Source organism: Crinia signifera, chromosome 6, assembly GCF_055691185.1.
Source record: "Crinia signifera chromosome 6, ASM5569118v1, whole genome shotgun sequence".
In the NCBI taxonomy this organism is placed as follows: Eukaryota; Metazoa; Chordata; class Amphibia; order Anura; family Myobatrachidae; genus Crinia; species Crinia signifera.
Genome location: NC_139222.1, coordinates 281683637 through 281699766, shown reverse-complemented (window position 1 = coordinate 281699766; position 16130 = coordinate 281683637). Strand labels below are relative to the sequence as shown.

The 16130-nt window shown below is 45.5% G+C and overlaps 1 protein-coding gene across 1 annotated transcript in view; it reads right to left on the bottom strand.

The window, feature by feature from the left end:
• Positions 1-16130, bottom strand: part of ZDHHC6 (zDHHC palmitoyltransferase 6) — a 40067-nt gene that overhangs the window by 13687 nt on the left and 10250 nt on the right. Inside the window, exons 3-5 of the mRNA XM_083149812.1 lie at positions 1823-1914; positions 1484-1643; positions 355-516 (exon numbers count right to left, since the gene is read on the bottom strand). Of these exons, the coding sequence (XP_083005938.1) occupies positions 355-516; positions 1484-1643; positions 1823-1914 (414 nt within the window). The remainder of the gene's footprint in view (positions 1-354; positions 517-1483; positions 1644-1822; positions 1915-16130) is intronic.

Here is a 16130-nt window from a genome sequence, read left to right as displayed (position 1 = left end):
CGTGCGCACAGACATTACAACAGAGCGCACAAAGCAGCAGTGGTCCCTTTTTGCAGTTGTGGACTCAATTAATGTGTGTTCCACCCATTAACTACATTGTGTGCTGTGTTTTGAATGTTTAAATGTTTAATATCTTTTTGATGTAAAGTTAACACAAATGCTGAACGTCATTTTCCAGTTCTATATATAAGTGACGCACAAAAATTTGAATTTCCTTCCAAAGTTGCACAGCCAAAATCTTTTGCAGCACACAGCCTTCGTAAAATTAGAGGGAACATTGCCCATAACTCTCAAATCCATCTCTAAGTAGCCAAGAACTTCCTAAAGCAGTCACAAGCACATCCCGCCACGCACCTGTATACAGAACAGCATCCCGACTGCAATGGTTGTACCGAGCGCCAGTCCCAGCGCAAACAGCGTCACTGCAAAGGAGGAAATTCCAAACGGAATGATGGGAGCCGGCTCCCGCCGCGACATACTCATGTCAATCTTTACAGAATTCCAGCCAAACGATATCTAAAGACAGAAAAAAAACCTTTACAAAAGCAGTTCTTCAGTATTGTATAGGATCGGAAATCTGCCTAGGTCGACATGCCTAAGGTCAACACAAACATTAGTCCGACAATCAAAATGTCGACATGTGTTTTTCACTTTTTTGGGGGGCCGACAGATGGTATTTCATGCAGTACTACCCACTAGGGTGTGGAGGATGGAGAGCGCAGCGAGGGGACGTGGTGCACTGATACATTATCCATGTCGACACACGGGACAAAAAAAAAACACCCTGAAAAAACCATGTTGACGTTTTGACTGTCGACCTAGACAGTCCAACGCAGGAGCCAGCAGATGAAGTCAGCAACAATTGAATAGCTCTGTTGGGGGCCATCTGCTGGTTGCCAATACAGAAGCAATCAAATGGCGCCTTGAGTCTCATAAGCTGCGTACACACGGTGCAATATATTGCTCAGTGTCCCCTTTTCATCAGCGGCCAGAGATGGTCGCTGATAAACAGGAGACTCTGCCGGGGGAGCTGCGGAGGGAAACAGCGACCATTAGGAGACTGAACACGGGAGCGTGCACCCGGCGATTTATCGCAGCAGCACAAACAAAATCGCTGGCTATATGGTCGCTCAGCCACCATATTGCACCATGTGGACACAGCTGTAGACCTGGACCATTGGTGACGTATGGTTATTTCAGATGTGCATCAAGGATTCCATTCGCATTTATGCTCCTCCCACCTCCGATAATGTAAAGCAGACAATGATGCCATCCATAGCGCAACGATGTTCCATAAATAGCTTAACAGGTCCTGAAAACAATAACTGAAGGAATTGGAACTGCGTGCAGATACGGGACCAAATGATGCAGTAGTAGATGGTCACCTGTATACAGGGGTGTTCAGCTTTCCCAAAGGAGATTCCCACCTCCGATTCCTTCCCAAAGCCAAACACCTATCTGCCCTGGCAGGTGGATCACTTACCCTGTTATACAGCTGTGTGTACATCGTCATGATGAAGATATAGGCAGCGTGGATACAGCCCAGCGGGGCCAGGAGTAAGAAGAGAGTGAATGAGGAGTGGTTCCGGTGCCCGCAGCAGTTATTGATCCATGGGCAGTGATGGTCCATCTTCAACACACACCTGAGGAGCAAACACATGTTCAGCCGCAGCAGGCAATGGGGGAAATGTCCCAAGCCTCCTACAGGGAGGAGAGGTGGACCTGCTAGCTAGCACAGCAGAGAGCGACACCCCAGGCAGGGAAGAGGTACTGCATGGGTATTGAAAGATGCAGTGATCACTACTCCAGTTGATTGTCATACCTGTTGCACTTGCGGCAATGGTGGGAACGTGGCGCTTTGTACCCCTCGCAGACCTTGCAATACTGGAGGAACCTGCAGTCCTGAGCGTTCTCCTTCAGGCACAAATGACAGACACACGTTACATTGGGGAAACTCAAAGATAAGTTTCAAGCACAAAACATGGCAATTACCATCATCGTGCCAACATTAATGCACACTGGTGTATTGTAACAAGCAGGTGATCTCACTATCTTACACAATACAAAGCCCTCTCCCAATCTGTGCTCCCAGGTCAGGGTCCATTATACCGCTCTGTCTCCCCTCCTGTAATCAGCCCCACCAAACTACAATGCTAAAAAAAACTCTAATAAACAGGTGTGGTATGGGGGTCCGACAGTCGGGATTCCAACTGTCATTAGGCCGACATCAGAATCCTGACTGCTGGTACATCGACTGGGGGGCAAGCGCATCAAAACCCTTGGCAGCTCGCCACAGGTTCTATTGTCCCTCTATGGGGGTCCCACTAAGGGAAAATAACCCCTGATAGTCGAGTTGGTCTACTGACCGTCAGAATCCCACCGGTTGGGAGGTCATCCGGCACCCCTAATACACAGCTTTACCCAGCCTCGTCCTGTATGTGGCAACTTAATCCTTAGAAAACATGAGATAGACGAACCGGACTTATAATTAAATCACTCACTCAAGGTAGAAAACCAACAACTATGACAATAGGTAATCTGGCCATAGGGGGCGCTGTTTCAGCACTCTCTACTGACACGATTACACCTTATATAATAGCTGCGCTGCCCATTGAATATAATTCAGTGTGAGGAATAAGAGACCCTGTGTTGCAATAAACAGTATATTTCCATCCATATTCGTATGTTTGGAAATACAAAACTCAGAGAATTAGAATGTCGTCTATGTGTAGAGAACGTAGCGAGGGGGGGTTTGCTATGCCCAATTTTAAAATATACTATTATGCAGCCCAATTAACTCATCTTGTAACTTGGATAAGCGGAAACGAGTATTCCGCAGAACTTAAGAAATATGTTTCCAACATTTTTCCCAATCACTCTCCGTTACAGGCTATCCTAAAACAGGGAGGACACTACAAACTTCCCCCATTCATGAAAGAATTGCGGTATATATGGCAATGGGCATGTAAGCGAATGGAGTACGATGGGACAGACCCCGACACATATATTTTCTCCATGACCCAGTTTTCCAGTTTGAATGCAAACCAGGGAGGGAAAATGTGGGAGTATTATGGAGTTAATGCTGTAGGTCAGGTCTTTGAGGGGAACGAGTTGAGGCCCTTTTCTCAGCTGCAGTTGGAATTTACACTTCCTAAACAAATGTTTTATAGGTATCTGCAGCTGAGAAGCGCCCTAGCGCAAGAAAGTCGTATGAAACAAATTGTTCTGGCCGAATCCCCTCTGAAAAAATTTGTGAAAACCATGGGGAACGGTAAAACCCTTTCTAAATGGTATAAATTTCTTATGATTAATACACAAATAGATAATACAGATGGATTGATTAATAAATGGTTGGTAAATATTCCGGAGATGGATAGTGAAGAGTGGAGAGCTGCGTTAGATGCCCCTCGTATATCCACTAACTCTATAAGAATTCAACAAGTTCAGCTAAATATTCTCCATCGTATATACTTAACACCTGATAGGATCTCTGGTTTTTCACAGGACTATTGTAGTCGGTGTCCGAAATGTGATAATATGGGCTGTGGATTTTGGCACTATTATGGGAATGTGGTGAAGTACAGAAGTTTTGGCAAGATGTGGGTAGGGTACTTATGAGTATTGGACTGGGGGCCGAAGACTTCCGCCCGCTGACAATCATTCTTGGGGTATGGCCGAGCTCTGTACTGTCGGGTTACCGACAGTTGTTGATAAACCTATGTGCAATAGCAAAGGTCATTATCGCCCGTAGGTGGATGGCGAGAGAAAGTCCTGGAGTCCAGGAATGGATCGCCCTGGCTAACTCAATCATGATGCATGAGCGATATGTGTACTCTTCCAGGAACGCTATAGATAAATTTTATGCTATATGGGAGAAGTGGTATTATTCAAAATATTATACTAGGTAGGCCCTCTTTCCGGATGTATGTTCCTCCTCTCTCATCGTTTTTTTTTTTTTTTTTCTCTTCACTTCTACACATTTCATATAATAAAAAAAAGGGGGGGGGGGGGAAAGAGCCCTTGCACATGTAAAGCACGCTACAATGAAATAATTTTGATATGTATGCTAAGATGGGTTAAGTAAGTTTAGAAACTATATAGAAAACATAAAACTTTCACTTTGGTCGTTAAAGGGGGGGGGGGGGGGGGGAGGGCGGGGGGCGGAGGTAAATCACTAGTACACTAATAGGAAACTCTTCTAACTATGAGGAGAAGAAATATATAACATTCACATAATATTAGCCCTGTGGTTCATAAATAAGCGAAACATAAGGGGTTGTACTTCCACTAGTGGACTCACGGACACACATGGTAGATCGTAGAATTATAATTTTTTTTTTTTTTTGGGGCGGGGGGAGGAAGGTGGGAAACGGCGACCTTAGTTTAAGTTATTAACGATGAAATATTTACTGTCTAGCTCCTGGAAAAGTGCTCATACATAATGGACTGTGTACTGTATAATGGGGATTAACTTGATATTGTGTCTAAGGCTGGACATACTGGTCAGCTTATAACATCGGTCTTGGTTTTTTAATGGATTCGTTTGATGAAAGTCTTATGCTGCACTACTCTATGTTTGTTGATTGTTAGATGAATTTGTCATAGTGTAATGTAATTGTATTGTCGATGTATGTATGTAAATGTCAGAAACTTTCAATAAAAAAAAAATTAAAAAATAAATAAATAAATCACTCACTCAAGGTAGAAAACCAACAACTATGACAATAGGTAATCTGGCCATAGGGGGCGCTGTTTCAGCACTATCTACTGACACAATTACACCTTATATAATAGCTGCGCTGCCCATTGAATATAATTCAGTGTGAGGAATAAGAGACCCTGTGTTGCAATAAACAGTATATTTCCACTGTAAAGCCCATTCCATATAGTACAACTACCGTATGCAAAAGAGTGGCCCTTCTACCACAGGCCTGGTCAACGTGTGACTCTCCGGATGTTGGGAAACTGCACATCCCAGCATGCTTTGCCACCGTTCCAGCATTCTAGAATAGCAAAACTGTTGCAAGGTATGCTGGGAGTTGTAGTTCCACAACAGCTGGAGATCCACAGGTTGACCAGGCCTGGTCTAGCTAGCATTTATAAAATAACATTCTAGAAAATTATACAGTAGGTAGCACTTGATTGGTTGCTATGGGCAACTTCCCCACCTCTACACACTATAGAAGGTTTTACACATCTCCCAAGATATATACAGCACAGCCCAATTGATCGGGGGCAGAGCAGAACTGGATGCTGGACACTCTGGTTACAGCAGGTGGTCTGAGCACAGCCCAATTGATCAGGGACAGATCAGAACTGGATGCTGGACACTCTGGTTACTGCAGGTGGTCTGAGCACAGTCCAATGCATCAGGGACAGAGCGGAACTGGATGCTGGACACTCTGGTTACTGCAGGTGGTCTGAGCACAGCCCAATTGATCAGGGACAGATCAGAACTAGATGCTGGACACTCTGGTTACAGCAGGTGGTCTGAGCACAGTCCAATTGATCAGGGACAGATCGGAACTGGATGCTGGACACTCTGGTTACAGCAGGTGGTCTGAGCACAGTCCAATTGAGCAGGGGCAGAGCGGAACTGGATGCTGGAAACTCTGGTTACAGCAGGTGGTCTGAGCACAGTCCAATGCATCAGGGGCAGAGCGGAACTGGATGCTGGACACTCTGGTTACAGCAGGTGGTCTGAGCACAGCCCAATTGATCAGGGACAGATCGGAACTGGATGCTGGACACTCTGGTTATAGCAGGTGGTCTGAGCACAGTCCAATTGATCAGGGGCAGAGCAGAACTGGATGCTGGACACTCTGGTTACAGCAGGTGGTCTGACCACAGTCCAATTGATCAGGGGCAGAGCAGAACTGGATGCTGGACACTCTGGTTACAGCAGGTGGTCTGAGCACAGCCCAATTGATCAGGGACAGATCAGAACTGGATGCTGGATACTCTGGTTACAGCAGGTGGTCTGAGCACCGTCCAATGCACCAGGGGCAGAGCAGAACTGGATGCTGGACACTCTGGTTACAGCAGGTGGTCTGAGCACAGTCCAATGCATCAGGGGCAGAGCGGAACTGGATGCTGGACACTCTGGTTACAGCAGGTGGTCTGAGCACAGTCCAATTGATCAGGGGAAGAGCGGAACTGGATGCTGGACACTCTGGTTACAGCAGGTGGTCTGAGCACAGCCCAATTGATCAGGGACAGATTGGAACTGGATGCTGGACACTCTGGTTACAGCAGGTGGTCTGAGCACAGTCCAATGCATCAGGGGCAGAGCGGAACTGGATGCTGGACACTCTGGTTACAGCAGGTGGTCTGAGCACAGTCCAATTGAGCAGGGGCAGAGCGGAACTGGATGCTGGACACTCTGGTTACAGCAGGTGGTCTGAACACAGTCCAATGCACCAGGGGCAGAGCAGAACTGGATGCTGGACACTGGTTACCGCAGGTGGTCTGAGCACAGCCCAATTGATCAGGGGCAGAGCAGAACTGGATGCTGGACACTCTGGTTACAGCAGGTGGTCTGAGCACAGCCCAATTGATCAGGGACAGATCGGAACTGGATGCTGGACACTCTGGTTACAGCAGGTGGTCTGAGCACAGCCCAATTGATCAGGGGCAGAGCAGAACTGGATGCTGAACACTCTGGTTACAGCAGGTGGTCTGAACACAGTCCAATGCACCAGGGGCAGAGCAGAACTGGATGCTGGACACTGGTTACAGCAGGTGGTCTGAGCACAGTCCAATGCATCAGGGGCAGAGCAGAACTGGATGCTGGACACTCTGGTTACAGCAGGTGGTCTGAGCACAGTCCAATGCATCAGGGGCAGAGCAGAACTGGATGCTGGACACTCTGGTTACAGCAGGTGGTCTGAGCACAGTCCAATGCATCAGGGGCAGAGCAGAATTGGATGCTGGACACTCTGGTTACAGCAGGTGGTCTGAACACAGTCCAATGCATCAGGGGCAGAGCAGAACTGGATGCTGGACACTCTGGTTACCGCAGGTGGTCTGAGCACAGCCCAATTGATCAGGGGCAGAGCAGAACTGGATGCTGGACACTCTGGTTACAGCAGGTGGTCTGAGCACAGTCCAATTGATCAGGGGCAGAGCAGAACTGGATGCTGGACACTCTGGTTACAGCAGGTGGTCTGAACACAGTCCAATGCACCAGGGGCATAGCAGAACTGGATGCTGGACACTGGTTACAGCAGGTGGTCTGAGCACAGTCCAATGCATCAGGGGCAGAGCAGAACTGGATGCTGGACACTCTGGTTACAGCAGATGGTCTGAGCACAGTCCAATGCATCAGGGGCAGAGCAGAACTGGATGCTGGACACTCTGGTTACAGCAGGTGGTTTGAGCACAGTCCAATGCATCAGGGGCAGAGCGGAACTGGATGCTGGACACTCTGGTTACCGCAGGTGGTCTGAGTACAGCCCAATTGATCAGGGGCAGAGCAGAACTGGATGCTGGACACTCTGGTTACAGCAGGTGGTCTGAGCACAGTCCAATTGATCAGGGGCAGAGCAGAACTGGATGCTGGACACTCTGGTTACAGCAGGTGGTCTGAGCACAGTCCAATTGATCAGGGGCAGAGCAGAACTGGATGCTGGACACTCTGGTTATAGCAGGTGGTCTGAGCACAGTCCAATTGATCAGGGGCAGAGCAGAACTGGATGCTGGACACTCTGGTTATAGCAGGTGGTCTGAGCACAGTCCAATGCATCAGGGGCAGAGCAGAACTGGATGCTGGACACTCTGGTTACAGCAGGTGGTCTGAGCACAGTCCAATGCATCAGGGGCAGAGCAGAACTGGATGCTGGACACTCTGGTTACAGCAGGTGGTCTGAGCACAGTCCAATGCATCAGGGGCAGAGCGGAACTGGATGCTGGACACTCTGGTTACCGCAGGTGGTCTGAGTACAGTCCAATTGATCAGGGGCAGAGCAGAACTGGATGCTGGACACTCTGGTTACAGCAGGTGGTCTGAGCACAGTCCAATGCACCAGGGGCAGAGCAGAACTGGATGCTGGACACTCTGGTTACAGCAGGTGGTCTGAGCACAGTCCAATGCATCAGGGGCAGAGCAGAACTGGATGCTGGACACTCTGGTTACAGCAGGTGGTCTGAGCACAGTCCAATTGATCAGGGGCACAGCAGAACTGGATGCTGGATACTCTGGTTACAGCAGGTGGTCTGAGCACAGTCCAATGCATCAGGGGCAGAGCAGAACTGGATGCTGGACACTCTGGTTACAGCAGGTGGTCTGAGCACAGTCCAATTGATCAGGGGCAGAGCAGAACTGGATGCTGGACACTCTGGTTACAGCAGGTGGTCTGAGCACAGTCCAATTGATCAGGGGCAGAGCAGAACTGGATGCTGGACACTCTGGTTACAGCAGGTGGTCTGAGCACAGTCCAATGCATCAGGGGCAGAGCGGAACTGGATGCTGGACACTCTGGTTACCGCAGGTGGTCTGAGTACAGCCCAATTGATCAGGGGCAGAGCAGAACTGGATGCTGGACACTCTGGTTACAGCAGGTGGTCTGAGCACAGTCCAATTGATCAGGGGCAGAGCAGAACTGGATGCTGGACACTCTGGTTATAGCAGGTGGTCTGAGCACAGTCCAATTGATCAGGGGCAGAGCAGAACTGGATGCTGGACACTCTGGTTATAGCAGGTGGTCTGAGCACAGTCCAATTGATCAGGGGCAGAGCAGAACTGGATGCTGGACACTCTGGTTACAGCAGGTGGTCTGACCACAGTCCAATTGATCAGGGGCAGAGCAGAACTGGATGCTGGACACTCTGGTTACAGCAGGTGGTCTGAGCACAGCCCAATTGATCAGGGACAGATCAGAACTGGATGCTGGATACTCTGGTTACAGCAGGTGGTCTGAGCACCGTCCAATGCACCAGGGGCAGAGCAGAACTGGATGCTGGACACTCTGGTTACAGCAGGTGGTCTGAGCACAGTCCAATGCATCAGGGGCAGAGCAGAACTGGATGCTGGATACTCTGGTTACAGCAGGTGGTCTGAGCACAGTCCAATGCACCAGGGGCAGAGCAGAACTGGATGCTGGACACTCTGGTTACAGCAGGTGGTCTGAGCACAGTCCAATGCATCAGGGGCAGAGCGGAACTGGATGCTGGACACTCTGGTTACCGCAGGTGGTCTGAGCACAGCCCAATTGATCAGGGGCAGAGCAGAACTGGATGCTGGACACTCTGGTTATAGCAGGTGGTCTGAGCACAGTCCAATTGATCAGGGGCAGAGCAGAACTGGATGCTGGACACTCTGGTTATAGCAGGTGGTCTGAGCACAGTCCAATTGATCAGGGGCAGAGCAGAACTGGATGCTGGACACTCTGGTTATAGCAGGTGGTCTGAGCACAGTCCAATTGATCAGGGGCAGAGCAGAACTGGATGCTGGATACTCTGGTTACAGCAGGTGGTCTGAGCACAGTCCAATGCACCAGGGGCAGAGCAGAACTGGATGCTGGACACTCTGGTTACAGCAGGTGGTCTGAGCACAGTCCAATGCATCAGGGGCAGAGTAGAACTGGATGCTGGACACTCTGGTTACAGCAGGTGGTCTGAGCACAGTCCAATGCATCAGGGGCAGAGCAGAACTGGATGCTGGATACTCTGGTTACAGCAGGTGGTCTGAGCACAGTCCAATGCACAAGGGGCAGAGCAGAACTGGATGCTGGACACTCTGGTTACAGCAGGTGGTCTGAGCACAGTCCAATGCATCAGGGGCAGAGCGGAACTGGATGCTGGACACTCTGGTTACCGCAGGTGGTCTGAGTACAGCCCAATTGATCAGGGGCAGAGCAGAACTGGATGCTGGACACTCTGGTTACAGCAGGTGGTCTGAGCACAGTCCAATTGATCAGGGGCAGAGCAGAACTGGATGCTGGACACTCTGGTTATAGCAGGTGGTCTGAGCACAGTCCAATTGATCAGGGGCAGAGCAGAACTGGATGCTGGACACTCTGGTTATAGCAGGTGGTCTGAGCACAGTCCAATTGATCAGCGGCAGAGCAGAACTGGATGCTGGACACTCTGGTTACAGCAGGTGGTCTACAGTACATTGGGCCAGATGTACTAAGCTTGAAAGGTGATAAAATGGAGAGTGATAAAGTTCCAGCCAATCAGCTCCTAATTGCCATGTCACAGGCTGAGATTGAGAAATGAAAGGTATGAGCCGATTGGTTGGTGGTTTATCACTCAGGTTTATCACTCATTCCTTTTCTAGCTTAGTACATCTCGCCCATTGTATAACGCCTCATGCAGCAAGAATATTGGTTCTGCCAAGGGCCTCTGGTGCTCGGCAGGCGTCTGTGCAGTGAGGAACACTTCAGGAGACCTGGGAACAGGCCCTAAACATAAGTGGGAACACACAGGTCATTGTAATTGATTCGCATTGGGGGCCGATGTTGTAGATCTGCGCATGAATATGCTTATGTGCAGATCTATGCTGCGGGTGCCCCCGGAGACTTGCATAGTCTCACAGCAGGGAGGGGGGGGGGGGTTGCAGAAGGCGAGCTGGGGGCGCTAGCAGCGTTTCCTGACCGTACCAACAAAAAACGCTGCGTGCGCCAGGAAAACACTGGGCGTCCCCGTGCGAATGGGGGCGGCTTCCCACCTTCTGTTGGCAGATGGCTGACAACCCCGGATGTCAGCCTCCCATCCTGTTCACGGAGCAGGGTGCCGCTCATATAACTCACCACACAGTGACTTAGATAAGCGAGCGCTTCTGAAATCTTTCGATGATTGGCAACCATCGATTGATTTTGGGCCTGCAGGATAGGCTGCAAACGGAACATTATATCCGCCGTCCAGCAGGGGGCGGGCATTCATGCGGGCGGTGTTAGTGGGCTTGCAAAGCAGCGAAATTCAAAGCAGCGAAATTCGCTGCTTTGCTAGTCAACCAGAATGAGGGCCACACTGCAGATTTTAGTTATGTGTGTAACTAAAAGTGGTTGATTCATTTGTGGTACACCTCCCACCCGCTGGCCTTCTATAGGAATGGGAATCTATTTAATTGTTTAATATAGGGATATGAGCCCTAATTAAGAAAAGAAGTAAAAGGAAAGAGGAGATGGAAAAAAGCACCTGTAAAAATAATGGGGTTAATAAATGTATACAGCTCTTTTAGGCTAATGTAGCGAAGTCCGTTGGGCTGCACTTTCCCTACCTCTAACACAGACTGCCGGGGTTAAGCAGAGAAAGAAGATTGTCGGAGCCGCTTGCAGAAATAAGCCGCTTGTCTTCTGCGCTGTCCGGGACTGTGTGGTGACGTCACCCGGCAAACAGCGATCGTCTCTCCGGCTTCTGTGCTTGATGGATTAAGGTAGTGGAGCGTGCAGGAGAGCGTGCCCACGGAGAACAGCCTCATTCAACGCGTTTCATGCTATGCAGCACTTTTTCAAGAATATCCATAGGCTGTGCTTAACGGTCTTTTATTCGAAAGAAGTTTTTTTTATTTTTATTTTTTTATTTGAAAAAACTTTATTAAAAAAGGAAGTTGACAGCCGAAATTGGCGGCAACCTCATGGGAAAAGACTCAAAAATAGGACATCATACAGGAAAAAATTTCTGTTGATGTTAAATAATTACTAAAAGTAGTAAAAAAAAATTCTTATTTAAAAATTAAAGGTGCTTTTCAGGTTAAGATAAGAAAAGAGGGAAAAAGAAAAATATGAAGTGTATACTAAATAAATTAATTCTGCAGGTATGTTGATTAATTATAAAAAGGCATTAAGCTCAAAATCTATGTTCATGCCTTTTGGGATTAAGGTTTGCAGTTCATAAATCCACTTTGTTTCAGTTTTCTTCAATTGTTTAATGAAATCACCACCTCTCCAATGTGGACTTACTTTTTTAATTCCAATGAATTTCAAACCTGTGGGATTTTTATTATGAACCTGTAAGAAGTGGTTAGATACGCTATGGGTGGTGAGCCCCCTTTTGATATTATAGATATGCTCACTGATTCTGATTTTCAACTGTCTTTTTGTTTGTCCTATATATTGTTGTCCGCAGGGACAACACAGAAGATATATAATTCCTTCTGATTCGCAGGAGATATGATCTTTAATTGTATATTCTTTCTTTGTCACGTGTGATGTAAAGGTTTTAGTTGGTTTGGTAGAAGTTTTATGTTCGTTTTTGCAAGCCTTGCAATTTAAACAATAATGGAAGCCATTGGATTGTTTGACAGTATTGACTGTACCGGATTTTGTGAAGCTGGACACTAGTTCTTGTCGAAGATTTCTAGCTTTTTTGTAAACTAGTTTCGGTCTTTCAGTTAGAAGAGGTTTCAAGTCTTCATCCAGCAGTAGAAGTGGCCAGTTTTTTCTAAGAATGGTTTCAAAAATCTGATGATTACTGTTAAATTGGGTTATAAATTTGATTTCCTGCTGCGTTGAATGCTCTTTATTTTTGTATTGGATGGTTTCTGAACGATCAAGGTCTGTGACAGTCTTTAACTGAGCTCGTAGGAATGGTTCTTTATAGCCTTTTTGTAGGAAGTTCTTAGTGAGAGTCTAGCTTTGTTCCAGAAAAGTATTGGTGTTGGTGCAATTTCTTCTGACTCTTCTATACTGTCCCAAAGGGATGTTCTTGACCCAGTTTCTATGATGGTTGCTCTGTACAGGAATGATGTTATTTCCGTCAACAGGTTTAGTATATGTTTTGGTGGTTAATATGTTATCTTCTATTATGATTTCTAGATCAAGGAAAACGATTTTTTCTTTGCTGGTAACTGTAGTGAAGCGGAGGTTCAGTTGGTTGGTGTTGAGATAGTGTTTGAATTCTTCCAGTTCTGATTCCGTACCCCCCCCAGACGAATATGATGTCGTCAATAAATCTTTTCCACAGTATTATATTCTGTCTGTATCTGTTGTTGGTCCATATCCAATCCTCCTCCCACTTTGCAACAAACAGATTGGCATACGATGGGGCGAAGGGCGTGCCCATCGCGGTCCCGCACGTTTGGATATAGAAGGTCCCGTCGTTCCAAAAATAATTATGTTTCAATATAAACTCAATTCCTTCCATAATGAAGTTTACTTTGCTGTTGGATAAAGTAGTTGTTGTCAGATGATGTAAAGTGTAATCGCAGCCTTCTTGATGTCTAATTGAGGTATAAAGCAAGGTGACATCGCTTGTGCCCAGAATGTAGTTAGATTTCCATTCTAGATTGGCCAGGTGTTGGAGGATGTTAATAGTGTCCTTTAAATAGCTTTGTTGAACAGATACCAGGGGTTGAAGAAAGGAGTCTAGAAACACGGAGAGGTTAGATGTAATTGAATTGATTCCTGACACAATTGGATGACCGGGGGGAATTTTTGAATTTTTATGGATTTTTGGGAGATAGTAAAATGTGGGAATTTTTGGGTGGTCTGATTTGATGAATTTATATTCATTTTGATTAATGATGCCCAGAATAAGTGCTTCATCTAATATAGCTGTTAGTTTTTTCTGGAATTTGATAGTAGGATCGCCATGAAGAGTTTCGTACGTTGTGGTATCTGACAGTAATCAATTTATTTCATCTTCATACATTTTGCTGTCCAGTACCACTACTCCCCCGCCTTTATCAGCTGGTTTAATAGTAATTGATAGGTCTTCTTTCAATGTTCCTAATGCTTTCCTTTCTCCAGCGGATAGGTTTACTTTCTTTTTTGTTCTGTCAGGAATATTATCGATGTCTCTTTCGATTGCTTTTTGAAAAGTTTCAATATGCGATCCTTTGCAGAAAGTAGGGTTGAATGTTGATTGAGGTTTGAAGTTTGTGAACTAATTTTCGACTGTCTGTTCTGTGTGAAATTGTGATTTTTTTGCAAAGAATTTTTTTATATTTAACTTTCTGATGAATTTGTGAGTATCAATATATAAATCAAATTTATTTACTTCAGAATCCGGGGCAAATTTAAGTCCTTTTTGTAATAATGAAAGTTCATCTTGAGAAAGTTCTCATTTACTGAGATTAAACACTGTTGTTTTGCCATTTTCTTCTTATTTAGACTTGTCTTGGTCCCGCCTCTACAGCCTCTTTTTCTCTTGTTTTGGAGTTTCTTTGTCGTTTGTTCATTGGAGTGGTGTCTGGAGGTTTCTTCGAACCGTGGGCATGGTCCAAAAAATGTTCTTCCTCACTTTCATCGTTTGAGTCTTCTACATAGGTTCTTTTTGATTGTGTTTTTCTTTTTACCAATTTTTCAAGAAGAGAATTGCATTTTTGACTATCCTCACTTGTTGCGTCTTTTTTCCCTTGTTCAAACGATGTTTTGGCTATTTTATTGGAGTAGGATGAATATTCAAAATTCTGTTGATTGTATGCTGGGTAGGTTCTTTTGTTTGGACGGGTGGATTTTTAATTAACGGTTCTTTTTTTGTTTGCTGATGTGTTTTATGCTGAAAGTTTTTATATTGTGGTCTGTTCTGGTTTTGATAGACAGGTTGGTTGGATTTATTGAAATTCATGTGATTATTATTTTTGCGTGTATTTGGTTGCCTCTTTTCATCTTTCGGATACATGGTGATTTCTTTTGTATCTCTTATAAATTTTCTTTGTTTTGTTTGTATGAGATCTTCTTCAATTTTTGAGATTTTATCATTGGTCATACGAATCACAGTTTTGAAATCCTCCATTTGTGTTAGTGTCTCAAAACGTTTCTCATATGTCGAGATGTTTTCATTTATTTCAGAGAGGCTTTGTGTCCTATCTTCAATGATGAGTTTAATAAGATCTCTCGTCCAGTGATCTAATATTCCATTCCAACACTTCATGGCGATCCTACTATCAAATTCCAGAAAAAACTAACAGCTATATTAGATGAAGCACTTATTCTGGGCATCATTAATCAAAATGAATATAAATTCATCAAATCAGACCACCCAAAAATTCCCACATTTTACTATCTCCCAAAAATCCATAAAAATTCAAAAATTCCCCCCGGTCGTCCAATTGTGTTTCTAGACTCCTTTCTTCAACCCCTGGTATCTGTTCAACAAAGCTATTTAAAGGACACTATTAACATCCTCCAACACCTGGCCAATCTAGAATGGAAATCTAACTACATTCTGGGCACAAGCGATGTCACCTCGCTTTATACCTCAAATTAGACATCAAGAAGGCTGCGATTACACTTTACATCATCTGACAACAACTACTTTATCCAACAGCAAAGTAAACTTCATTATGGAAGGAATTGAGTTTATATTGAAACATAATTATTTTTGGAACGACGGGACCTTCTATATCCAAACGTGCGGGACCGCGATGGGCACGCCCTTCGCCCCATCGTATGCCAATTTGTTTGTTGCAAAGTGGGAGGAGGATTGGATATGGACCAACAACAGATACAGACAGAATATAATACTGTGGAAAAGATTTATTGACGACATCATATTCGTCTGGGGGGGGTACGGAATCAGAACTGGAAGAATTCAAACACTATCTCAACACCAACCAACTGAACCTCCGCTTCACTACAGTTACCAGCAAAGAAAAAATCGTTTTCCTTGATCTAGAAATCATAATAGAAGATAACATATTAACCACCAAAACATATACTAAACCTGTTGACGGAAATAACATCATTCCTGTACAGAGCAACCATCATAGAAACTGGGTCAAGAACATCCCTTTGGGACAGTATAGAAGAGTCAGAAGAAATTGCACCAACACCAATACTTTTCTGGAACAAAGCTAGACTCTCACTAAGAACTTCCTACAAAAAGGCTATAAAGAACCATTCCTACGAGCTCAGTTAAAGACTGTCACAGACCTTGATCGTTCAGAAACCATCCAATACAAAAATAAAGAGCATTCAACGCAGCAGGAAATCAAATTTATAACCCAATTTAACAGTAATCATCAGATTTTTGAAACCATTCTTAGAAAAAACTGGCCACTTTTACTGCTGGATGAAGACTTGAAACCTCTTCTAACTGAAAGACCGAAACTAGGTTACAAAAAAGCTAGAAATCTTCGACAAGAACTAGTGTCCAGCTTCACAAAATCCGGTACAGTCAATACTGTCAAACAATCCAATGGCTTCCATTATTGTTTAAATTGCAAGGCTTGCAAAAACGAACAT